Source organism: Staurois parvus, unplaced genomic scaffold (assembly GCF_062004578.1).
Source record: "Staurois parvus isolate SC_StPar_1 unplaced genomic scaffold, SC_StPar_1.0 ptg000498l, whole genome shotgun sequence".
NCBI lineage: Eukaryota > Metazoa > Chordata > Amphibia > Anura > Ranidae > Staurois > Staurois parvus.
Window position 1 is genome coordinate 824,559 of NW_028318294.1, and position 27,926 is coordinate 852,484.

The 27,926-nt window shown below is 39.2% G+C and overlaps 1 protein-coding gene across 3 annotated transcripts in view; it reads right to left on the reverse strand.

The window, feature by feature from the left end:
* Positions 1 to 27,926, reverse strand: part of CPNE2 (copine 2) — a 263,539-nt gene that overhangs the window by 88,085 nt on the left and 147,528 nt on the right. For all 3 annotated transcript variants that reach the window (XM_089689791.1, XM_089689792.1, XM_089689790.1), the window contains exons 4-8: positions 24,714 to 24,788; positions 19,965 to 20,036; positions 19,706 to 19,789; positions 14,096 to 14,185; positions 1,419 to 1,517 (exon numbers count right to left, since the gene is read on the reverse strand). In XM_089689791.1, coding sequence (XP_089545917.1) covers positions 1,419 to 1,517; positions 14,096 to 14,185; positions 19,706 to 19,789; positions 19,965 to 20,036; positions 24,714 to 24,788 — 420 coding nt within the window. The remainder of the gene's footprint in view (positions 1 to 1,418; positions 1,518 to 14,095; positions 14,186 to 19,705; positions 19,790 to 19,964; positions 20,037 to 24,713; positions 24,789 to 27,926) is intronic.

The following is a 27,926-nucleotide window of genomic DNA, read 5'->3' on the forward strand; positions in this document are numbered from 1 at the left end:
TAGCTATTCTTTCATATCTGCAATAGAAGAGTAGTAGGGGAAGTACTGGTACCACTGTAAGAAGTAATAAATACATTTACACATTACTTAAATTAGAATTCCATCCTAACACTAAACTAATCTCAAAAATGTTCCCTCCCCCCTCCTGCCACCTATACCACCTAAAAACTGTGTGTAACAGATGTGTATACTTACCTATCTTTAGTCTGCTCCAATCTGATCACCAGTGTTAGTGAGCGCCATCAGCAGGGGAGATGAGAGAGCGCTCAACAATGGCTGGGAATTCAGGGAGCTGTGATGTCATGCATAGGCTCCCATGTCCCAGCTTCTGTTGGTGCCAACTCTTCTCCCATGCAGCCATCGTTGAACTGACACGGGGAGCCCTAGCTGAAGATCACTTGACTGGACCAGAGTGGACTAAAAATAGGTAAGAAATTTGATCTTTTTTTCACAGGTTAGGAGCATAGGTAGCATATGGGGAGGGGGGTGGAACATTTCAAAGACCAGTTCCAGTTAGTGTTCGGCTGGAATGAATTTTATTTCAACATTCCTAGTTATATACGATGTTAGGTCCACCCTAAACAACCAGACTTCACCTTTATAAGACCTGTTCCAGTTAGTGTTAGGCTGGAATGAATTTTATTCTAACATTCCCAGTTATATACGATGTTAGGTTCACCTTAACCAACCAGACTTCACCTTCATAAGGCCAGTTCCAGTTAGTGTTGGGTTGGAATGAATTTTATTCTAACATTCCTAGTTATATACAATGTTAGGTTCACCTTAACCAACCAGACTTCTCCTTCAAAAGGCCAGTTCAAGTTAGTGTTAGGCTGGAATGAATTTTTTTCTAACATTCCCAGTTATATACGATGTTAGGTTCACCTTAACCAACCAGACTTCACCTTCATAAGACCAGTTCCAGTTAGTGTTCGGCTGGAATGAATTTTATTCTAACATTCCCAGTTATATACAATGTTAGGTCCACCTTAACCAACCAGACTTCACCTTCATAAGACCAGTTCCAGTTAGTGTTAGGCTGGAATGAATTTTATTCTAACATTCTCAGTTATATACGATGTTAGATCCACCTTAACCAACCAGGCTTCACCTTCATAAGACCAGTTCCAGTTAGTGTTAGGCTGGAATGAATTTTATTCTAACATTCCTAGTTATATACAATGTTAGGTCCACCTTAACCAACCAGACTTCACCTTCATAAGACCAGTTCCAGTTAGTGTTAGGCTGGAATGAATTTTATTCTAACATTGCTAGTTATATACAATGTTAGGTCCACCTTAACCAACCAGACTTCACCTTCATAAGTTTAGAGCAGTTGCTACCAGTTCCTCCACTTTGCACACTGCCTCTGCCATGTTTTATCAGGTTGTGTTTGTTTAGGAAGTGGCATTACTCACAGATAGGTTGTCATGAGCTTCACATAATTTCAGTGCTGTTGTCTGAAATTCTCCTATAAAATCATGTCCTCCATCATTGTCGTAGTCAAAGCATGTGATCTGTGGAAATACATCACAAAACACTGACAGTAAGAGTCAGATATGGAAATTACAGCTGATGGTTTACTTGGTTTTTCTGCCTAAGTTGAATATCCTGACTACAAAGATCGGAAGAACATTTTGCAGAATAAAAAAACGGATCTACTGCTATTGAAATAATATCCAGACCTTTGCAAAAAAAGCTTAAAAGCTTAGTTTTCCAGAGTTGTTCCATAGTGATGAAAGGGATGTAAAGATCATGGATTTGAGTTATCAAGCTTTCAGGCTGTGCATCAAGTGATACGTTGATATACTGTAGGTTCACAACGCATTAAAGGCACATTAGTATACACTCACCATCCGCTTTATTAAGTACACCAGTTCAATTGCTTTGTAACACAAATTGCTAATCAGCCAATTACATGGCAGCAGCTCACTGCATTTAGGCATGTAGACGTGGTGAAGACGACTTGCTGAATTTCAAACCGAGCATCAGAATGGGTTAGAAAGGGGATTTAAGAAACTCTGAATGCGGCATGGTTGTTGGTGCCAGATGGGTTGGTCAGAGTATTTCAAAAACTGCTGATCTACTGGGATTTTCAAACACAACCATCTCTAGAGTTTACAAAGAATAGTCTGAAAAAAAATATCCAGTGAGCGGCAGTTGTGTGGACGAAAACGCCTTGTTGATATCAGAGGAGAATGGGCATTCGATTTCAGCTGCGACATTCAGATGGTAGGGTCAGAATTTGGTGTAAACAACATGAAAGCATGGATCCATCCTGCCTTGTATCAACGGTTCAGGCTGGTGGTTGAGGTGTAATGGTGTTGGGGATATTTTCTTGGCACTAGGAAGGTGTACCTAATAAAATGGTCGGTGAGTGTCTGTTGGCATGGCTGCTCACTTGAGGGCACACTGTACCACTTATAATAAGGATGTTCTCAAGTGAAAAGCTATTGGAAAGCGATATTTAGATTAATCTCCACTATCGCAGGTTGTATTACTATTTTTAACTAGACTACATAGACTACATAGTCTTAAAAGTGGAAAGGTAATTTGGCCATGAAAGCATGGATCCATCCTGCCTTGTGTTAACAGTTCAGGCTGATGGTGGTGGTGTAATTGTGTGGCGGATATTTTCTTGGCACTAGGAAGGTGTACCAAATAAAGTGGTCAGTGAGTGTCTGTTGGCATGGCTGCTCACATGACGGCACACTGTACTACTTATAATGAGGCTGTTCTGAAGTGAAAAGCTATTGGAAAGTGATATTTAGATCTCCACTATCACAGGTTGTATTACAAGGCATTTTTGTCCACACAACTGTCGCTCACTGGATATTTTCTCTTTTTTGGATCGTTCTCTGTAAACCCTAGGGATGGTTGTGAAAATCCCAGTAGATTAGCAGTTTTTTTAAATACTCAGACCAGCTCGTCTGGCACCAATAACCATGCCACATTCAAAGCCACTTAAATTCCCTTTCTTCACCATTCTGATGCTCGGTTTGAACTTCAGCAAGTTGTCTTCACCACATCTAGATGCCTAACTGCATTGAGTTGCTGCTATGTGATTGGCTGATTAGCAATTTATGTTACAAAGCAATTGAACAGGTGTACCTAATAAAGTAGCTGGTGATTGTAGCTTATCAACAGATGAGGAGACCTTAGCTATACGAGTTGGGGTGAATACCATCTGCGGTGCATCTTTTGAGAGAGTTCCCAAAAATTCACACATTTACAATATTTGAGGTTAGTTCGGATGGCATTTGTCCACTGGGCATCAGTAAAAGTGAAATGTAGGTCTTTTTCCCTTTTCTCTGTCACAGGAGATTTATTAAAGGTATCTTTATCCAGCATGTTTTTTGATTACATAATACCCTAGTACATAAAGCTGAACATCAGATAGATTTAAAAGAACACAGAATATTGCAGCAACCATATCTATCTTGACATTAGCCTACTTTAATCCTCTATACACTGTGAGAGAGAGGGGCAGCACTTGGGGCCAATCCGGTGTGTTGCATGCACATATACTCACAAGGAATATACTGGCAGGAGTAGAGGGTAAAGGGATGAGTTCATCTATTGCTGCTCTTTCATTGTCTAATCACACGCTGATATAACAGGTAATATTTTACACGTCAAGTGACGAAACGCGTTGGGCCTGGCCTAGTGGATGTGACGTTGGAACGTTCCTCCCAGCTGTCGGCTGTTTGATCGCAATGCAGGAGGTTCGTCCCTTGGTTTTTCCCTTGTGGATGTGGCATTTTAGAGGCTGTCATTGCTGGTGTCGGCTAGACACCTTCTTTGTGAGTGCAATACTTTATTAATAAAATTTTACTGGTTTTAAACGTACTGCACTATCATATCTCTTCTTATTCCTCGAGCTTTGCCTATGTTATTGGAAGATCATTTGCTGCTTAGCTGTTCCATATGTGCTGCCTAGCTGTTCCATATGTGCTGATTGGATTACTATTGGTTGCTGTTCCTCTACTGGGATATCCTGCAGATCATTGCTCCCAGAGCAAAATGCTATCATGCTGGTTTATAATATAATCAGCATATAGCTCTGGTGAGTGTATTCATTTCATCTGGTGTCGGATTTGCACATGGGTGTTTGTTTTCAAGATTGACATTAAGTTGATATTGGACTATCACTGTTATGGTGGCTGGACTTATGTTTATATTTATTAATTCATTTATTTTTATTATTTATCCTTGCATGTTTTGTGAATAATTAGCGCACTTTTTATTTGTACAATATTTTACATGTATATTCAGATCAACGATATGGTTAATGCTGGTTTCACTAGCAGCACAGATGTACAGCCTTTGTTGGATAATCCAGCTCAGCTTCACTTTTTAGTAATCCCAGATGTCAAGGCATGGAAAATGTATTGTGTAATGTATATAATCAGAAATCTATGTAGACCACACTTGCCTGTCATTCATGCAGGAAATTTGGCTCTTTCCAGGATCCCTTTTTAGATATTTACAATTAAGATATTGTCTGACTCTTATTTAAATTTAAGGTGGGTGATATTTGATAAATGGCAAGCACGAATCCCATTTTCAACATGAAAAGGCCGGAAGGACATATGCTCTTCACGTTACAGTCTACTGTTGTAATAATAACAGACTGAGATGACGTCACCAAATCTACCTTACACCAAACAATCTACACAAGATTACAGTTCCCTAACTTGCTCTGCTGAGGAAGATCTGAAATTTGAATCATTCATTCAGAGTTGGAACCAGCTTCTTGGTTTCTTATCTGATCTATTTCGTAAAGATGGCCCAGTAAAACCTGAAGATGAAGAGATCTGGTCTCATCACGCTAGTATCTTCCTGCCAGAGGATCTCTTCTTGGCAAAAAAACCAGACCTCTATCGTGAAAAAAAAAAAATCCTCCAATTCTTTAACGCCGAATGTTGGAAGCCTTCTATAACCTAACATCGAATATCTGCTTATTAACATTACTAACATATGTATGAATGTGTTGGATCTTATTAGAATAATTGAGTTGTTATATGTTTATTTGTTCTAGATTGGGAAAAGTGAGATAAACAGACTGTTATAGTCTATGTGAATACATATGTATATGGATATATATCTTGGGTTTTTCTCTACATTCAAGCAACATGTGGTAGTAATTAGTCATGAATTGGTTTCACTAATAAGAAAATTGTAAGAATCTATTTCATACATGTTAAGCATACAAAATTTATACTGTAATATTTCTTGATTAGGATATGTATATATGATATAACTTTTATATTAAGAGTACTCTTGGGAGATTATATATATATATATAAATAAAATATATTTGTAACACATCCCATCCCCTCTGACCAATGGAATGTCAGTGAAGTTCTCACTAGAGGTCCCAAGGATTAAATTTCAGACTCTCTCCTAGGGGAGCTTAAGACTGAAGGGTTGTTCAATGCATCTGCCACCAGGTTTCATTGTAGGACTATAAGAGCCAGAGAGGAAAACCAACCCACTTTTAGGAGAAGGTGGGGGCTGAATTGCTCCTTATAGAGTAGAACAAAGACTTTTTAGTGAGACATTTTTTTTAGAAGCTGGGCTAAGGAGCCTACAGATTCACACTACACAAGCACAATTATACACACAATTTTTATCTCAAGAACATAACTATATTTTTTGGACATCATCTAAACATTCTGTATTCCAATATTTTATTTCTAATTTTATGCAATATTATTATTAAATCAATTTTTGAGTTTATGCAAGAGCTGGAAGGACTTTCTGTTTTGGACTTTTCTCACCAATACAAGTTAACAAAATATCGAGACAATGCGGTATTTTACAGCAAATGACAATAGCAAATCACATTCGACTTCACAAATTTTTTTTTAAATAACAGGACATGCCCATAACAAAAACTGACATACTTTTGGCAGTTGGCACAAATATTTAAAATCTCAGGATTCTTCAGTAAATTATCAGAAAAAACAATGAAGGAAACACAAAAAGGTGCTGAGGACTTTAGGAGTAAGGGGAATTGTCCATAGTCCTAATACAAAGTCCAGGCAGACTGTAAGAACACACTCCGAATTATGCAGCCAGCCTTCAGAGTGGAAGCTCCTCTGTAATGGGTACAAGAAAACAGTGGCGCTATGAGTGTAGTAAATTGATAAAATCGGATTTATTAAAAAACAGAGCAACACACAAGATGTAATAAGTATGGTAATGGAAATAGCGCCACAGAAAGATACATATAAATAAATAAAAAAAGAGCTGCAAAACCTGACCTACAAAACATATAGGGTGTGCAAAAAATAATAAAAAACAGGTTGCGCTGAATGTGTACAAATCAATATGAATCAATCAAAAATTGTGTACAAATAAAGTCCAACAAACAAAAGGTCCAAAGTGCTTGTGATATTCAAATTATCAATGGTGTTCAATGCAATATCACCAAGTGAATCCACCACCAAAAAAGGTTAAATAAACTCACCAGAGCAATATGCTGATCATGTTATAAATCAGCATATAGCGCTTGTTGCTCTGGGAGCGCTGGTCTGTATATAGTAGAGGCAACACTTGGAGTTATAGGATCTGATCTCCAGGAAGTGATAATCTGCAGGACTGTGTATCATGTAAATTCCCTTCAGAGATTCGGCCACCAGACTGAATAGGATGATCAGATCGCCACTCGGGAAAGAAAGTAGAGACTCATGGTGCAGTACGTAGTAAAAACATCCAATTTAATTCAAAAATGCACTTACAGCAAACGGTGTCTACGCCGACACCAGCATATACAGCGTGTTCAAATTTAAAACAAGCAATGCAGACCCAGGCTGGCTTGCGCATGCGCCGTACCAGTAAACCGGGAGTGTCCTGATGTCACATCCAAAAGCCCCGCCCTACGCGTTTCGTCATAGACGTCCTCACAGAGCGGATGGATGTGAGACGTCAGCACTTCATTATATATTCACTGCACTTAAAGCGGACAGCTGATATTAATAAGGAAAAAAGTCCACCGCACAATATGATCACAATGAGAAGCCTCCGCATACATATAAAACATTATTTAACGTCAAAAATATTAAACAAACCAGGGGGAAATATTAATAGATCCTACATTAAATAAGTGGATCTACAATGACAGGATAAATATGAAATGTCAATAGCAGACATTTATACTAAAAGTCAAAAACGGACATTTAAAGGGCCAGTGTCAAAAAATACAATAATAAAGGGGAACTCTAATAATCAAAGAATGTTCAAATGCAATCTAACCATACATCATCCCAAAATTAAACATTTGTGAGGAAACAGTTAAGGTCAATGTCCATATTCAACTCATTGGATTTAAGGGAAATAAATTAGTAAATCCAGTATTTTTCTTTCTTGGAAATTTCATTAATTAAATCCGAGCCTCTCCAATGTGATTTAGCCATATCTATACCATAAAAGGTCAATAAACTCGGATCACAGTTGTTCTTTAGTTTGAAATGTCTCGATACACTGTGCTTATCAAACTCTTTTTTGATGTTACCAATGTGTTCACCTATTCTGATTTTTAGGCTTCTCCCTGTTCATCCTTGGAGAGGACACGGACATTCCAAAATGTAAACTACATGCGAGGAATTACACGTTATCAAGGAATTGATTTTGTATTCCTTATTAGAGCAAGAGGAATGAAAGATTTTTCCTTTTTTTCTAGATTCCTTACAAACCGTTCTACAAACTTTACATTTATTGCAATAGAAAAAACCTTTTAACTCAGGAAACAGATCTACTTTTTTGGGGGGATCAATAACGTTATGGGCAATTCTCGTCCTTAAAGGCCTATTTTTTCTATAGACAAACATCGGTTTCCCAGGAATGATATCCTTCAAAATTTCATCTTTTAACAGAATAGGCCAATATTTTTTAAAAATTTGTTCTATATTTTTATACTGCATATTGTAGTTAGTGATGAAACATATGTTGTTGTCAAACTTCTTTGGTGCCTTTTTAACCAAAAGGGACTCTCTTTATAATTGATAAGATTTCTTTCCTTAATCACCTGTGGCCATGCAGGTGACTGAAACACCTAAATCCAATGATTTTGAAGGGTGTCCCAATACATTTGGCAATGTGTATGTCATTTACCACCTTGTGCTCAGTAAAAGGCCTGCCGGTGGACTCTTATGTAAAAAAGGAGTCAAAATGTGCTTGTGGGTATACATGGTCCTCCGCTTAGGGTAATGTCATCTCAGGGTCCCGCTGTTTTCTCCGAAGTACCTCCTCAGCTACCGGAGAATACTCGACCATATCCGGGAGAGAACCATGAATGCCACTGTACTAAAAACTTACAATATTAGAAGACAAAAGAATTTATCAGTATGTGCCGGTCCCGAGCCATCAGATGGACCACTTTCTGTCAATGAGATGCGTGATGACGTCACGAGTGCCGGCAGCCATATATACCCACAAGCACATTGGACTCCATTTATCACTTGTCGCCTACTGTATATTATGATTTGCAGTACTTGTTGATCATTTTGATTAGCGCTGCACTTTTGAGTCATATTCATTGCACAGTCTGTATCAACTGGTGTGCCAGCTACTTTCAAAGCTCTCTGCTCTTTAAGGTTCAATCAACAATAAGGCTTACCTATATGTACAGTAAATATCTCCTACATTGTGCACCGTTTAGGAGATATTTATTTTAGTAGCAGCCGGTGACGTCACCAGCACATGCACACTTTGCTGTGAATGGACAATGCGTGGGAGTGACATCATTGCGGCTCGGCCATTCAAACAGCAGGAGCCTGTGAACCCAAAAGTAAGACAGGGTGAAGACAGAAGCCGAGGCTTTTGCGCACCACTTGCAGGGGCTTGCAGTGCCTACTATAGTGCACATTATGACATTATCCTGCAGGGACCCAATTTTTTTTTGGTGTGTTTTACTACCGCTTTAAATTTTACAAAGCACAACTATTCTGCCATGTGTAAATAGTTCTACTGAGCTGTCTACTGTACATTTTATTAGGCCGAATGAGTTCATGGGCACATCTTATCAGGCTATAAACATTATTATTGTAGTCAGTTGAAAGGCTGTGGAAAATTCTTAACATTGAGATCAGTTTATGTATTATTATTTATACTCAACTTTACAAGGTTTCACATCTTCACCTGTGGAAGAGCATTAAAACCCCCCTTTTTTGCTTTTTTTTTACTTCTAGGGTTTATGTACACAGGGCTTTAACAGGCAATTTATATGCCTAGCATATTTTCACAGTGCTTTTAAATGCCTGGAGTGCTGTACGTACTGTGTACAGCCTGCTATACAAGTGGATGGCTGTACACATCTGTGCTTTTGTAAATGCTTATGCTCCTTTGCCTCAGTGTTTATGTCCATGCGTGTCATATTGCATACGAGACGTACTGATGAAGATATTTAAAAAAAAAAATATTGGATGCATATGTGCGGGTAAATGCTGAAGCAAAAAAGCATGAGTATGGAGAAGGAAAGGAACTGCTCATGATCCTAAGCATACCACCTCATCAGTGAAGCATGGTGGTGGTAGTGTCATGGCGTGGGCATGTATGGCTGCCAATGGAACTGGTTCTCTTGTATTTATTGATGATGTGACTGCTGACAAAAGCAGCAGGATGAATTCTGAAGTGTTTCGGGCAATATTATCTGCTCATATTCAGCCAAATGCTTCAGAACTCATTGGACGCCGCTTCACAGTGCAGATGGACAATGACCCAAAGCATACTGCAAAAGCAACCAAAGAGTTTTTTAAGGGAAAGAAGTGGAATGTTATGCAATGGCCAAGTCAATCACCTGACCTGAATCCGATTGAACATGCATTTCACTTGCTGAAGACAAAACTGAAGGGAAAATGCCCCAAGAACAAGCAGGAACTGAAGACAGTTGCAGTAGAGGCCTGGCAGAACATCGCCAGGGATGAAACCCAGCGTCTGGTGATGTCTATGCGTTCCAGACTTCAGGCTGTAATTGACTGCAAAGGATTTGCAACCAAGTATTAAAAAGTGAAAGTTTGATTTATGATTATTATTCTGTCCCATTACTTTTGGTCCCTTAACAAGTGGGAGGCACATATGCAAACTGTTGTAATTCCTACACCATTCACCTGATTTGGATGTAAATACCCTCAAATTAAACCTGACAGTCTGCAGTTAAAGCACATATTGTTTGTTTCATTTCAAATCCGTTGTGGTGGTGTATAGAGCCAAAAATGTTAGAATTGTGTCGATGTCCCAATATTTATGGACCTGACTGTATCTGGCACATGCGGTTCCTAGAGTGCAAAAAGTACCAGGAAATTACAACAGGCCTAAAGTCCTGTGTGCATAAACCCTAAGAAGTCACAGAGCGAGAAGGGGGGTTCAATGCACTTCCATGGTTGAAGTTTTAGAACACTATACAGTTGAACAATACATAACCTGATCTCAATGTTATCTCCATAAAATGCCTGTTACATATCTGTTAAATCTGTGTGCATAAACTCTTATCCTTAGTTTGGCTATAATATGTTTTAGGCCTCATGCACACTGCACTTCAATTCTGCTGAATTTTATCCAACAGAACGCATTAACGCCAGACACGGGAATGTGCATGCAAAAACGTGGCTTTTTCCAAATTTTTGTTCTGAAAACTCTTGTAGCTCAAAAAAGCATTTTTGAGCTTCTCAGTGCACGAGGCCTTAAAGATTTTCTTGCTGTCCTTCACGCATAAATAATCTTAATATGCTTCAGGTCATTTAGATGAATGCAAAGTCATATTCTTGTCTTCTTGTCCTCTGGTCAGACGCTCACCTTATTTGGCCTTTTCATTACATTTACTGTCACTTTTCTAACTGTGGTCTTCATAGGTTTTACTTTAATATGCTGAAAAGAATGAAAAACTCTGGACCCTAAAACTGATTATAAATACTTTATTGTTCTGACTTTGACAATTTAACACAAATTACAAAATAGAAAAAGTCCTATAACTGATAGATTTTGTTTTCGAACAAATACTTCCTTTTTATAAGTGCACCTGTGGTCCTCTCACATTTCTGGAACTTGTCCATAATTACTATGATCTGCTGTTGACATGAAGCAGGTGCATCTGAGCACTAGTGATAGACACCACTCCCAAATTTGCCGGTAAGGACAAATGTCCTTAATCCAGTATTCAAGCAAGAGGTACGCTTATGCAGGCCATAGATGGGTCGAAAATCAGCCGATTTTTCTTTTAAAAATACAGATGTTTTTATTCGGAAACAAATAGATACATTGTTGCAACCGCTATAAATGTCAAGGAACTGTCAAAGAAATAGTGGAGCTCTTTGCAGGGACACTTTTTGCCGGACTGGAATTTCTCTTCTTTTTCATCCTCTTCTTCTTCTTTATCCTCTTCTTCATTTTCCTCTTCTTCTTCATCCTCTTCTTCTTCATCCTCTTCTTCATCCTCTTCCTCTTCTTCTCCTTACTCTTCTTCATCCTCTTCTTCTTACTCTTCTTCTTCTTCCTCTTCTTCATCCTCTTCTTCATCCTCTTCTTCATGCTCTTCTTCATGCTCTTCTTCATCCTCTTCTTCATCCTCTTCTTCTTCATCCTTTTCTTCTTCTTCTTCATCCTCTTCTTCTTCTTCATCCTCTTCTTCATCCTCTTCTTCTTCTTCCTCTATTTCCTCTTCTTCTTCTTCTTCCTCTTCTTCCTCTTCTTCTTCTTCTTCTTCCTCTTCTTCTTCTTCTTCTTCTTTTTGTCTTCCTCTTGCAGGTCACTGCTCATGCACAGATTTTTTTATTGGTAAAAAATCAGCCGATTTGCCCATCATTGCCACGAAAATCGGCCGATCGGCAAAATCGGCTGATTTTTTTTTCCAACTTTATAGATAAAAAAAAATGCCAAAATACCAAAAAACGGCCGAACAATTAGCCCACTAACGATCCGAAAAATCGGCCGATTTTCAACTCATCTATGGCCGGCATTATTCTTGATAAATGTAATCTTGAGTCCTCATGCACTCTAGACGTTTTTACAGCGGCTGTTTTTGACGTCTGCAAAAATCAGCAGATTCTTGCAGCTGGGATCACAGGTGTAAACAAACAATTGCGCCCAAGAAGCCTGCATAAAGCAATGACCATTCTGCTGCTCGCAGGTATCTGCACATCCAACGGTTACCTGGCATCAGGAACAGATGAGTGATCCAGGAAAGATTGCACCAGGGTCAAACATCTGTCCCTAACCGCAGGGATGCTGGATGTGCAGATACATGTGAACAGCTGCAGCTGCTGGCGTACACCTGTGATCCCCCCTGTAATGCAAGCCATACATGGGTCAAATTCAGAAAAAAATTTCTTTAGAAAATGGGACATTTTGAGCGTTTTGTAATTCAATGGTGCCACCATTGATTTCGAAATTCAATCAACCAAGTCTTGATTTTCACCTCATTTTGCTACAGAAAAGAATTTTCGTGGCCAAGAATTTTCCTTTCTTTCCAGGTCACAGATAATGCTCATTTCTTTTTCATTTATATTTCCTGCACGATTCTCCCATCTTGATTCTAAATTCGTATGTTTTTCAAAAAATTTCCAACATGCCAGATCACTCAAATTCGATGGTCACACGAAAATTAGCCGTTTCTGTGACCCACTAATGTTGCAAAATTCGAACGAAAATTCTTAGAAAAGATTTTCTAAAGAAAATTATTTCGTAATTCGACCCATGTATGGCCGCCTTTAGATCCACTGATTCTTGCCATAGGAATCTGCCGTATGATGCTAATCACCTGTGTGAATGTAGCCTTATGCATGCCATACATGGTTCGAATTCCGAAACAAATTTTCTTTAGAAAATCGGAATTTTCTTTAGGAAAATCGGAATTTTTGTGCATTTTGTAATCCGATGGTGCCACCATTGATTTCGAAATTCGGCCAACCAAGCCTTCAATTTCCCCACATGTTGCCACAGAAAAGAATTTTCCAGGTCAGCTCATTTCTTTTTCGTTTATATTTCCCGCACGATTCTCTCATCATTAATTCGAAATGTTTTCCTTTTTCAAAAAATTTCCAACCCTCCAGATCACTCAAATTCGATGGTCACACAAAAATTGGCTGTTTCTGTGACCCACTAACGGTGCGAAATTCGAAAGGAAATTCTTAGAAAAGATTTTCAAGAGAAAATTCTTTTGGAATTCGACCCATGTATGGCCAGCTTTAGGTCTACAGAGGCAGAACCAGCATGCTGCTAATTTATCACTCTATCTCAATCAATCTGTCTATCTATCTATCTATCTATCTATCTATCTATCTATCTATCTATCTATCTATCTCAAATCTCTCTCTCTCTATCTCTCTCTATCTCTCAAATCTATCTCTCTCTATCTCTCAAATCTATCTCTCTCAGACTGTCCCTTTATCCCTGAAAGCTTTCAGTGTTGACTGGTAATTTAAAGTATTTTTAATTCAAATATACAATCATTAGATATACAGATACGATTTGGGATTTGGGGATACATCATTGGTCCTTCGATATGTCTCGTCAGATTTTAATGGGTGTATTTTTGTGTCTAGTGTGTTTTGCCTTTTAATCAATAAACAGAATGTGTAAGTTCAAAATATCTGTCGGTATAAATGCATTTCTGAACACATAGTTTATTCACGCTTGTTGAGGGTAGACAGTTTTGGTCTCGGTTGAGGTGCGAATCCATTTTTTATGATAGCTTTTTGATATACTACTCTCTACACCAGCCATTCTCAGCCAGAGGTCAATGGAACCCTAAAATTCCTCCATCAGTTGTTCCTCGAGCTGTGGCTCAACAAACTTTAATTTGATGATGCTCGCAAAATTCCAGGGCCAATGCCACTTGGTAGAGCCAGCTCCATAACACCAATATTGTTTTCAGATATCTGTAAGGGTGGCATTCTAATCACCACTGTAAAGGGCATTCTTTTCAACAATGTCCACCAATGTGAGGGGCGATTTTTAACTTTAACCCCAAATAATTGGTTTCAGCCAGGGTCCCCCATGACCTAAAAATTATTCCTAGGGTTCCCCCATGGTTAAAAAAAAAAAAAAGGTTTAGAAAAGCTGCTTTATACTGTCAAGAATTAAAACACACAATCACCTTTATTGGCTTCTCGATGTCTCCATTGCACAAAGATTGTAAGGGTACAGTAAAGGGTTTCCACACGGGGTCCAGAGTGTATTTTATGACCTGAAGTGAAGAAATATTCAACATTTAAGCAACTGTAAATTATTCACTTGACAGAAGGAAACAAGTTTTCAAGTGCAGAATGTTGCCATTTCCCTGTCAGTGATTGATTTTTATTACAGACTTTGATCCTTTGCCAAGAAGCAGCCATATAAGGGGAAGCTTTTATTTCCTCTCTCATTGTTACTTTCTCACATGATCATGAGTGGAGCAAGCAATGGGTGCTGCTTATCTCTCTTTTATTGAAGGGCACAAAACAGTCTTCCCAGGGAATGCATTTCTGTTTTCCCATTTTAAATCAAGCCGGAGCCTTCACTCTGGATCCATGCAGAGCGATGAACATAACCTCATCATTTAAAACAGAGAAATATTTCAAAGGTTTAAACTGCTCATTTGCCTATAAACTCATTTCGCTTTTAGTGCTCATTATATTGTTTTTTTTTTTTTGTTGTCTCCTGTCCTTCACTACCGGTCCCAAAGACACAACCGGAGGCGAGTGTAATTTTCACAGCATTGTAGGATTTTATTAAATATAGATATAATAAAAGTTCTCTCTAAGAGCTCTTTAACACAAGCACCACCTACGTAAAAGTTATCCACGGTGGACCCCTTTTAGAGGGCAGTAGAGCAGCTGCTGCCATTTATTCAGAGGGTGATACTGTCACCTTATAAATGCCTGTTTTATTTGCAGCCAAATGTGGATTTTGAATGGGAATACCATGCCGCAACCACAAGCCCAGTATTTGGCTCAGGATTGCGCTGCAGTTGAATTTGGCAGTGGTATATAAATATTAACCTCTTAGCGCTGGCCGCACACAAATATGCGGCCCCCTGGCATCTGGCCCTTGACACCGAGTGGCCGCACATTTGCGTGTAAGTAAGAAAAACATATGTGCTGAGAGCGTGCGCCCTGCACACCCCCAGCGCATATGTTCAGTACTCATGGAAATGTCCCGATCTCCTCTTTCGATTGGGACCTTTCCCGATCATGTGACTCACGGAAAGGTCCCGATCTCCTCTTTCGATTGGGACCTTTCCCGATCATGTGACTCACGGAAAGGTCCCGATCTCCTCTTTCGATTGGGACCTTTCCCGATCATTCGCTGTCACATGACCCTAAAACCCCACCCCGTCTCCCGGCTTCTGAAACCCTTAAAGGGCCAGGAGGTGCTGGCACCAGGGCGTTAAAATACCCTATTTTAGAATAATTTATTCCGGCAATTAAAATGGATAAATGCTCAAGTGGTAAATGAGCCTAGCGTTTACATGCATTTATATGTGTTTATGCGTGTTTACAAGCTTCAAGCGTTTTTTATGCCAAACTTCTGCTGCTCTGAGTACACTGGCAGTGGGTTCTTTTTTCTGCCTCTAAAAGCCCCTGCTACTAAACATTGCTAAAAGTATATGTGTGCATGGACATATAGACTAACATGAAAGGGAAGCAGGGAAAAAAAATGCCTGACGACCCTTGTGGCAGCTGCAAAAACGTCCATGATGCCTACTGGAGCAGGGGCGGACTGACACCTCATGGGGCCCCTGTGTCCTTGCCCAAACTCAAAAAACCCTATGAAAAAGGTACCAGGGGCATCTCATGGGGCCCCCTACTAACCCCGTGCCCTCGGGCAGTGCCCGAGTTTCCAAATGGTCAGTCCGCCCCTGTACTGGAGTCTACATAGAGTCACTGTTACACAGGGGCAGACTGACTATTTGGAAACTCGGGCACTGCCCGAGGGCCCAGGGTCGGTAGGGGGCCCCATGAGATGCCCCTGGTACCTTTTTCATAGGCTTTTTTGAGTTTGGGCAAGGACACAAGTGCCCCATTATCCCCTATTGCCCGGGAGCCCCATGAGTTGTCAGTCCGCCCCTGCTGTTACATAAATGCATCTCTGTCTCCCACTTCAGGCAAATTTTTCGTTGCTCATATTAATGTTAAGCAATGCTGTCATCTGACCAGTCCTTTCACAGGCATACCACTGGCTTCCTAAGGGTTTTCATTAATGGAAAATATAAATCTCCCTGGAGAGAACAAAAACTATGTAGGACAATGAACCCTGGTATTCTTTTATGTTTCAACTGAATCTCTAGCCATTTTTTTGTTTTTGAAAGAACAGGGAAGAGTTAGAATATCTTTCTCTGGGGCAATTCAGCCTGTTTTCACTGTGACTACTGTCAATGGGAAACAAAGTGATGGGAAATCCATTAGTTTACGGATGTCATTGGAACTGGAGGTGCAGAGGGAAATGGGGTAAGTGGTCTCAGTGACAGAGATTTTACCTCAATTACTGCTGCGTGTCTGGGACAGAGATAAAGAAAAGAAACCCCCAAATAAGGTTCAAGCCATTCTCTACACTTACACTATCCAATGCAAAACAAAACATTTTACTCAGACATATACTTTAAAAAGGAGTTCTGCTCCCCTCCCCCCCCCCTAAAAAAAAAAAAAACCTAAAAGTCAACAGCTATAAATGCTGTAGCTGCTGACTTTTAATATTAGGGCACTTACCTGTCCAGGCACCCATCGGTGTGCTCACCCAAGCCGATTCTTTAATTGGCTATCAGGTGCAAGCACCACTTCTTGACTAAGGGAAACCAGCAGTGAAACCTTGAAGCTTCACAGCTGGTTTCCTACTGTGCATGCGCAAAACACGCTGTGCTTTGTGAATGGGTCACAGTCTTCAAGTGTTCCAGAAGGCTCTGGGGGAAAAAAAGAGGGATGTTGAACTTCTAGGTCAGTTCGTTGCAGCAAACTGAGCCGGAAATGGGAGAGATTCCCAGTCAAAACCAGGTATCCTCTCTCTGCAAAAGGTGCCAAATGTGGCAGTGGATGAGGGGGATGGGGGGGAGGCAGACACCCCTTTTAGGTGGAGATCTGCTATAATATATGTGAAAAATATGCAGAGATATTCTGTTTTTGCCAACACATATATATTTTTTCGTATTTCTCATTGGACACCATCCCTTTATGTATCAGTAGAACAAAACCTCCCTTTAAATGCTAAATGAGGCAGGGAAACAATGGATGGGACTTTATAGTATATGTGCCACCATGAAATCACACAGAAATGATAAAATAATAAATTTTTACTCCATAAGGATAAAAACAATAAGATATAGAACACCATTAAAAACAATGAATTAATATATACAATTTATCTTGCATTGTTTAGGCATACAGGACCAACACATTTTGAGAAGGATTGGCTTCTTCGGGATTCAAGCCTTAATTGTATATTCGCTTGCCGACCACTTCATGTATGAGTATGGCGGCAGAGTGACTCTCCTGCACTGGATCAACTATTTAATACATGATCCAGCTCTTTTGGGTAGGGGCGTGCATGCACCCACTGCCCCAGCTGTGGTGTGATTAGCTGATCAGTAGGTTCCAGCCAATGATTGACAACTGGGACCCACTGATCGGCAAAGAGGATGACAGGACAGAGCTCTGTGACTGTAAACAACACAGAGCTCTGTCCTGACAGCGGGGATGAGCCGGCTTTTGTTTCCCTGCAAAGCAGGAAATAAAATCCAGCACATCTTTTAGTAAAATCACAACACAGTAAATACACCAAGCACTGTTAGGCACACAGTTAACCCTTTGATTGCACCAGATGTTAACCCCTTCCAGTACCATTAGTACAGTGTCACTGTATTTCACTGGTTCCCACAAAGTGTAAGTTAGTGTCAGATTGCCCGCCATACTAGCATAGTCCTGCTATAAGTCACTGATCACCGCCACTACCAGTATAAAAATAAATAAATAACAATTCCAGTATATACACCATAGTTTGTAGACACTATAACTTTTGCGCAAACAAATCAATACACATTTTTTTTTTACCAAAAATATGTAGCAGAATACATTTTACCCTGAATTTATAACAAAATTTTAATTTTTTACATTTTTATTGGATATGTTTTACAGCAAAAAGTAAAAAACTAAACTTAAACTTTTTGTTTTTCTTTAATATAATAAAAAATAAACAACCCAGTGGTGATCAAATGCCACCAAAAGAAAGCTCTTTGGTGAAAAAATGATGTAAATTTAATTTGGGTACAGTGTTGCATGATAGCGCAATTGTCAGTTAAAATAACGCAGCACAAAATAGCAAAAAATGGCCTGGTCATGTAGGGGGTAAAATCTTCCAGAATGGCAAGTGGATATTCTATATTGTGAATGATACACTCTACAAAAATAAACAAAACTATAAACAATATGTACAAAAAAAAAATTAAACATATCAGAAAATACATAATCTTAGTTAAGGCGTGGATCCTGAAGAAGCAAACGCTTTGCAAAAACGTTGGTATTGTACACCTAAACACTGCAAGACAAATTGTATATGTGAATCAATTGTTTTTAAGGGTGTTTAGTACCATACTGTTTATCTTTATCAAACAAAAAAGGGAAAGGAAGTCTTAAGACATAGCAGCACACCAACTTTAAACCACAGCTGATTTACTAAACTGTGGTGTCCCCTGGGTTCAGAAACTTGGCATTTTTGCTCATTTAGTCTGGTTTTGGGGTTTTAAAAAAAAAAAAGCCAAGCTATAAAACTCAAGAAATATTTACATCCCCACTGAAGCTGCATAGATCTGAAGTGATGTTATGACACTGCCAAGAATGTTGGCCAAGAAGGGTTTTATATTTCCAAGCCCATCAGGGCCCACAGCATAACCAGGAGAAGACATTACAATGGCATATTAGATAAAATAATCAACATACTTGATATAGTATGTGTTACCTATATAAATGTTCTGTCTAAGTGGTTAGCACTTCCACCTGACAGCACTAGGGTCATTGGTTCAAATCCCAACCATGGTACAACCTACTTGGAGTTTGCATGTTCTCCTTGTGTCTGCGTGGGGTGCCTACAGGTACTCCAGTTTGATTTCACACTCCAAAACTTGCTGGTAGGTTAATTGACTCCTGTCTAAATTGTCCCTAGTCTGTGATGTATGAATGTGAGTTAAGTACCTCAGACTGTAAGCTCCTTGAGGGTTAGGGACCGATGTGAATGTACAATATAAGTGTAAAGGGCTGCGTAAATTGACGGCACTATATAAGTGGGCAGCACAGTGGCTTAGTGGTTAGCACATCTGCCTTGCAGTAAAAGGGTCATGGGCTCGATTCCCGACCATGGCACCTCCTGCATGGAGTTTGCATGTTCTCCCTGTGCTTGCGTGGGTTTCCTCCGGGTGCTCTGGTTTCCTCCCACACTCCAAAGACATGCTGGTAGGTTATTGGATCCTGTCTAAATTGGCCCTAATATGTGTATGTAAGTTAGGGACCTTAGATTGTACACCCCTTGAGGGTTAGGGACTGATGTTAATGTACAATATATATGTAAAGCGCTGCGTAAATTGACAGCGCTATATAAGTACCTGAAATAAAATAAAAATAATAAGTACCTGGAATAAATCTATTTTATAGCTTTATATAATAGGGAATTCTGATACAGTTTTGTTTTTTTGTCAATATAGATTAGAAGTACAAGTAATAAAACATTTTAAATATAGATTCACCTCTGTCCTGTGAACTAGCATCCACTTTCCGTCATCTCCTTGTTTGTAGAATTCTAAAAATGGATCAGACTTTCCAAACAGGTCCTGTTGAGATATAAATCACAATTTTCACAGATTACACAACAATATGGACAGAGATTACATTTACTGCTGATTATCCGCTGTCAAGAAGCTGCTATGGATTGGATAACAAAAAGTATCCACAGGACATCCAAATATTAATAATTAGTTGCAATATGTTAACTAGGCGAAGTGTCACCTTCTTATCCAGCTTCCTCCCGGCCATGGAGAGTGTTATCACTCTGTTGTCGGACAACTCCTGAGCGATGATCTAAGGGAAAACAGGCAGAAAAGGTATATAAAGAAGATCAAACATACACAAAACACACACATTCATATAAAACATTACATTTTATTATTATTATTATTATTATTATTATACAGGATTTATATATCGCCAACAGTTTATACAGTATATTACAGTTACAATACAATTTGGTAAGAGGAGAACAGAGGAAACAGAGGGCCCTGCTCCTTAGAGCTTACAATCTAGGAAGAAGGGCTGAGTGATACAAAAAGTAATAGCTGTGGGGGGATGAGCTGATGGAGGAAATAAATGGCAGTTTACTAGGTAGAAGCAGGATAGGCTTCTTTAAAGAGAAAGGTATTCAGGGATCGTCTAAAGGTGGATAGATTAGAAAATAGCTGGACAGATTGGGGTAGGGAGTTCCATAGAATGGGAGAAGCTCAGGAGAAGTCCTGGAGGTGAGCATGGGAGGAGGTAACGCAGGAACTAAAGAGCAGGATGCCTTGGGAGGATCGAAGAGAGCTGATTGGTTGATATTTTGAGACCAGGTTGGTGATGTAGCTGGGTGAAGAGTTGTGGATGGCTTTGTAAGTTAGTTAGTATTTTGAATTTTATTCGTTTATTCGGCGAGTGGAAGCCAGTGGAGGGATTGGCAGAGAGGGGTAGCATACACTGAACGGTTATAAGGCAGAAAGGATGCTATTAAGTAAATCATAAGGCTATAGGTATAAAAACTGAATCTATACAGAGTCTCTTTACCATAAGTCAGGGGCGGACTGACCATTTGGAAACTCGGGCACTGCCCGAGGGCCTGGGGTCAGTAGGGGGCCCCAAGAGATGCCTCTGGTACCTTTTTCATAGGCTTTTTTTGAGTTTGGACAAGGACACAGGGGCCCCATGATCCCCTATTGCCCGGGGGCCCCTCGAGTTGTCAGTCCGCCCCTGCCATAAGTGCATATCAATTTTTATACTAACTAGTATATTTATCGTATCAATCTAAACAAATCTAAATGACGATATACAGTACCTGCTTAACCTCCCTAGTGGTGTGATTATGTCCATATTTCTGTGCTCAAAGCGGTACATTTTTTTGCATGGAAATATGTAGTTTTTTTATTGTAGGCCTGTAATTTTTAGGAATACCTAACTGAAATCTGTCCGAAGAAGAGTCTAGTAAACATTTCGGGTATGTTAACATTTGAAACATAAAATCATAAATTATAATTTAATAAATAATCATAAAAAATAATAATATAATAATAATAATAATAATTTTAATTAAAATAATCAAACCAAAAACACTGAAATTTGAAATATAGCGCCAAGTTCGCACATCGCTGAGCAAAGTCGCAAAATCATTTTCAGTGTCTGATGACGAATTTCCCCACAAATCATTATCACTCAATTAGTTCTAATTTACTATCGCCGTTCTCTAGCTGGTCTAAAACCGCTTTTGACCTAAAGCAACGCTTTTTGGACACCATGGACATTTCTCAGTTTCCAGGCAGAAAGAACAGTAAAAATGCAGGCGGGGCGCAAGACAAAGCACTCGGGACAAAATGTATGTGAAATGGTTTGAAACAGTAATGTTATACTATGTGCTTTTAGTGAATTTAGTGAATTTCACTTTTTGTCATTTTCAAATTTCCCGCCAGTTCCGTCCCCTGTACGTCCCGACGTCGCAGGGAACAGAGCCCAGAAGACAGATGCCAGCATCCGCCGGAGGACATTGCAGGGGACACTGCGGGAGTGCAGGACAAGGTAAGTGAAGAAGAGATCCTGGAGCAGCGCTGCAGGGTATTCCGGAGTGTAGCTCGGGGTTACCGCTTGTGGTACTGAAACTTTACCCCGAGCTACTCTCGGGAATACCGCCAGGGAGGTTAAAACCATTAGTCCTACTGCACACTGCAGCTTGAAAAAGCTCAGTAAATTTTTTTTTTTTTTATGGAGGTAAAATGTAGCCTATTATTTACAAAGTGCCTTTGCACACAGGAAAGTAAACAAGTGCTGCATACTCCTCAGTGAAAAAAAAAAAAAACAGAGAAAGTGCATTTTTTGGTAATTTACACAAATGCACACAAATATGCACATATACATATTAATGAATTTTCCCAAGAATATATTGCGTGTGCAAATACACAAAACAAACGCAGATGCTTAAACATCAGTGCCGTGTGCAAGAGGCCTTTAAATGCCTTGATGGGTGGATGTCAGTCTGGAGAAGTGAGCATTCCTGTGCAAATTGCATTTTGCATGCAGGCTACCCTTGATAATCCCTACATGTGTTGGTGAGCTTCCATAATTGAATAACTGAAATCCAATGAATGAAAGGGGTGAGCCAGGGACAGTCAGGCTACAGAGCTAAATGATGCGGGATGTCTTCCAACTAGAAAAGGAGGCTCGCTCTATCTGACTTACTGCAGCTTCTGACGCACACTGCAAGAAGCTCACAGTTTGCAGTTAAATCAGTGTATTTTCAGAAGAGGAGAGAAGCCTGTACAACTGTGCAAGATTGATGGGAAAGCTAGAGTTCCACTTTAAAGCAGTATTAAACCCAAAACCAAACATTTATTATATTGCAGCTTACCAATTCTTAGATGTGATGCCTGTATTAGTTTCCTTTTTTAGACATTCTTGTTTCTATTTTTATCTGGTGATTCAACCAGCAACTTTGCTGTTTTTCAGACGTTCTCCAGCAGAATGTATCAGGGCTTATCAGGGAATGCATCAGGCAAGGGTTATTAAAATGATCAGCTTTTATTTATTCATGTAAAACCTTTATCCCAAAAGGAAAAAACGGTTTGCTGTAACTGATTATAAAGTGTGAGCTGGAGTTTGGCTTCAATTAGTTATTGTATTCAAATCTACTAATTCAACACCTCCCCCCCAGACTGACAATGCGGCTGTTTGCTGTGTCTTGTGCTCTTTCCTCCAGAGTGGTGTCTCACTAATACAGGAGGTGTGTTACTGGCCAGATCACCAGGTGAAAACAGTGGGAAAAAAAAAGGCACAGAACTTATTATTATTATTATTATTACATCAAGTTTATATAGCGCCAAAGGGTTTGCTCAGCGCTGTACAATAGAGGGGGGGGGGGACAATACATGAAACAGTACAGCAACAACACACAGCACACGAGGGGTTAGAGGCAAAAAAGAAAACTGATGCAGTTCTAAGGATTGGTACGATGCACTATATTACATTTCTGGTTTCGGGTTTAACTGCTTTATCGCTGGAAGGATTGTATTTTTCTAACTACACATCTGATCTACAGCAAACACACAAATGGTTACATATCTGCGTGAGATTATACAGCATGTATGCGTGTGAATATGTGTGTGTCTTATTTTTGAATGACTCAACCATCCATGGCAGGCACTGATGTGAGTCGTTCTTTCAGTACAGAACTGCGGAGCAATACATTATATAAAGAAGCAAAAAACATACAAATGTAGACACAATAAATACATCCAGCTAGAGATCCTCTACATTTATGATAAGCCAGAAAACTGGCCAAATGCCCCGTACACACGATAAGAAAATTGTACGAAAAAGTTTGTGGAACCACTGATCAAACGATTTTCTCTCTGTTGATGAGCAGGATGTTTTAACCGATAATGATATTGTGAACAAAAAAATCTGGTTGAACTACAGTGAAAAATGTTGTTGTTTTGCATACAAACGACCGATTTTCTATGCGGTGGTATGACGGTCATATGAAAAAAATCTATCAAGCGCTATCACACATGAGCAGAAAAAGAAAATGACCCGGATGTTTATGTCCAAGGAATCTTCGTAAACACGAACAAAAAATCCAAATGTTAAAAGTAGATCGACCTAATGAGTTATTGAAACCAGAATTCTGCATATTATATTTTATGTATCACTATTTATGTATATAGGTCATGTAATAAACGATATTATGCTCATTGCTGGTAATTGTTGTGTATATCGTTCGTTCTGGCCAGAAGGGCGTGGCTACAAGGTCACATGCACACCGCATCACTTCCACTTGTACGGAAGATGTCAATACTACGTATTGCCCAAATGATTTTTTTAGATTGGTTAATGTGGGCCACGATTTTGACCAACGAACGAACGCCTCTCGGTCGTCGGATGACCAATCGGTCAATTTTCTAATCATGTATTCCCACCTTTACACATAATAACGTGATCATTCTATTTAATGATTATTCAGATAAAGGAATGATTTTAAGAAATTATTTATATTAAAGGGGCGGTAATATACCATCCTGGCAGATAATCAAATACGACAATGCTGATCTGAATTTTTTTTTTTTTTTTTTTGTGACAGATCATCTTAAACAATCTATGACTGATTGTTTTCTGATGTACGTATGGTCAGCATTACAGAATGCAGACGTATTCTGCCATCAAGAAACAAAGTATTAAAAAATACTACACTGCAATGAACATTGGTCACTTTGTTTGCAAAGTTGCAGAATTAATGAAAGAAATGCTGCAATTGAGCCCTTCTCCTCCATAGAGGAACACGCAGAGTATTGTTATCCTGCGCTCTGTTATCTCGTTGCTAGGTTATTGTTGCCATGATGCACGTCTTCGGCTTTTACTAGAAACAGAATGATTGCTACCGGTGGAATAATCAAGCGATTATCTCAGTATGAAGTTCAAACAGCTTTTAAAATGACACACGCAGTACAGAAAAAGAAACCTCTTTACCGTTATGACTCCCTTTCCCGCTGGCTTCCCATTTCCTAAAATCAAGGGTCGTGTTATCTTCTTGCTTGAAACGATCTGAAAAAAAAAGGAGAAAAAAAATGAAACGAACAAATTGCTATTTGATGGATTTATATGTGAGGTATTTTAAAAGATTCCAGTGCATGATATGGTGTAGCTGGGATTGATTTACTAAAGTCAAACAGACTGTGCACTCTGCAAGTGCAGTTGCTCCAGAGGTTAATAAATGGGGTGCAGCTTCAGTTTGCAAAGAATACCCCATCATATGCTAGGATGTAAAAAAAAAAAAACAAATTTTGCTTGCACATGATTGGATTAGGGAGGTCAGCAGAGCCCCTCCTTATTTACTAAGCTCTGGAGCAACTGCACTTTCCACAGTCTATTTGCCTTTAGTAAATCAACCCCCACTGTTTTGCACACACACTCCATGCATGCATGGCATTAAAGTATATGTAAACCCTCATCTTGTAAAATAACCAATTTAATTTAAAATAGAACTGAAAGCCAAAATGTTTGTGTATAGATATAAAAAAATATTATAAACACATAATCTCCACTGCATAAGAGCTGGGGGCAGAGAAACAACAGTACACTGATCTTCCCAATGAATGGCTGTGCAGGGGTAAGATGTGTCAAACCAAGTCTGATCATTGGAGGAGAGCAGGCATAGCTAGAGAACTGACCACGTTGTGCTCTTATGCTTAGTGTGGTCATTTTTTTAATAGGAAAGCAGAGTGGCTGGGATTTCACATAATGGAAGCAATACAAAGAGAACAGGATATATTTTCATACAAGTACATGCTACAGTAGGCACCTATCAGGAATATGAAATACTGGGTTTACATATTCTTTAAAATATTTTCTAGAGTATGGGTTTGACAGTACTATCCAGGGCAAACAAGTCAGTTTTAAAAATGAATATGAAATTTAGTCAAGGGAGAAAATATAAGGGAATGTACATGTATTGGAGGAAAGTACTGAATACGTTTTGTTTTTTTAACAGAAATATAAATCCAGAATATACTTTGCAAATTTTTCTCCTTAAACTCTGCAAGTTCATAGGATACAAAGGGTTCTTTTTAGTGCGGCAGGACCTTTAAAGTCCATCTCCAGGAAAAACCTTTGTATTTTTTAGATTTGGACAGAGTACAGTAGAGAAAAATTAGAATTTACTGTCCATGGTTCTACTGGGAAAGTTCCCTTCATTTCAGGCATTACAAGGACCAAATATGGTGCTAAATCTCTCCAAAAGGTGGGAAAGCAAAAAATACACTACTTTGAAAGTACACAGAAGGGTCAGCACTTTTACTATGTGGCCAGAAGTCTGTAGAAATCTTATCACACCTATATGACCTTGCTGGACATCCCTTTCCAAAGAAATGGGAATTGGCCCACATAGGTTGGACTTGGCCAAAGGTTCGCAGGCTGTGGATTCGGGTGTATAAAACTTGACTGACACGCTTCTCCACTCTCTCCCCACCTCTTTTTTTTTTTTTAATTTTGGGCTGCTCTGTTTTTGTCCTTCATTTCCTGTTTGCCCCGGAAGGGTAACCATACTGGTACCCATTTTTTCTCTTCTATTATTATGATGAGTTGAGCTTTGACATACCCTAGCAGTATGGTCTTCTCAGCGCCTTTCTTCAGCTCATGCCAAATCTGTATTGCCTCTGGATCTGACCTGCCATCCTTTCCAATGTGACTCCTCTGCATGTGAACTCATTGACTATTGTATTCTCATGTGTATTTATGTGAATATTTGGTACTGGTATAGGGGAATTGTGACTCCTCCTGCTGCACTTTGTGCAGTTTTGTTTTGTTTCTGTACTAATTTATTTTAAATTTTGTAAACTTTCAATAAAAATGTATTGAACCAAAGACAGGAGCATTACTAAGGAATTGCTCCCCACACCAAACTTCCTTTGCAGCTTCACCTTATCTGGGAAGGATTTCGGAGAGAGCATGGAAATTTGTGCTCATCCAACCAAAAGAGCATTTGTCAGATCAGGTATTGATGTTTGATGACAAGATTTGGCTTGCAATTGGTCTCCTAATTCAATGTGTTCAGTAGGGTTGAGGTCAGGGCACTGTGCAGGACACTTAAGTGCCACCATACCAAACTAGTCAAACTATGTCTTTCAGTAATTACCTTTGTACAGGGGCATAGTCCTCCTTTGGACAGAAAAGGTTTTGTCCACAATGCTGCCACAAAGTTAGAAGCCCACAATTATCTAAAATAACTGTTTATGCTATTTTCACTGGAAAAACATGAATAATATGGAGGGATGTCCATATACTTTTTTTTTTCATGCAGTTGTTGGTGTGTTTTCAGATATTCACAAATTTTTAGCCCCATTATATATCCAGTTTATATTGCTGTTGGTGTCTTCCTATCCAAGTGACCCATATGACCCTAATTATTTTGTCCTTGTGAATTAAGAGGAAATCTCCCCAATGCTTTTCAGACAGCAATAAATATGACAGAGCAGAGCCCTTCTACATTCTGTCCGAAATAAGGTCCTAAAGTCCACAAAAAAAGCATTTTTTCCATAGGGAACAGAAATCTGGAGCCAATATTGGCAGTCAAAGGCTTGGCTCCCTACAATGATGCAGATGTCCTTAACCTATTGATTAAGCAGTAATATGGTATTACATAAATCACTAAATCCTGATTAAATGTAACATAACATATTTACAATTCTAAATATACCCTCAAGGATATAGAAATAGGAAACTCAAAAACCAGAAAGGAAAGGTTACATGTTAAATACCAAACCAATCTGCTGCTGATGAATCTTGAATCTGGCAACGTTACTAAATATTCCTATTATGCTCTGTTTCACAAACTAAAGATGCTATAAAATGATTGCAATTTCTTTCTTTTTTTAGAGCTCATGCCGAGTGCAGGTCAGCAAAGTCCCCTTGTTTTTAAATGAACAGTATATATGGATGTTCAGAGGCTGCGAATGACCTGCTCTGCAATAAGATGTGTTTCTTTGGATTCAGCATGTCTTAATTGGGTGCCTTTGAACTACATGCAAAGCAGGTCAAACACAGCCTTTTCCTTTCAAACTCTGTGTTTGAATAGCAATGCTGTGTTTGACGAGAACACCCATCGACATGAGCCCTTTGGGGATTTTAAGTCTAAAACTATGATCCTGTGACTCTTTTCGACAGCTTCTTGTTCGAAATCGTGCT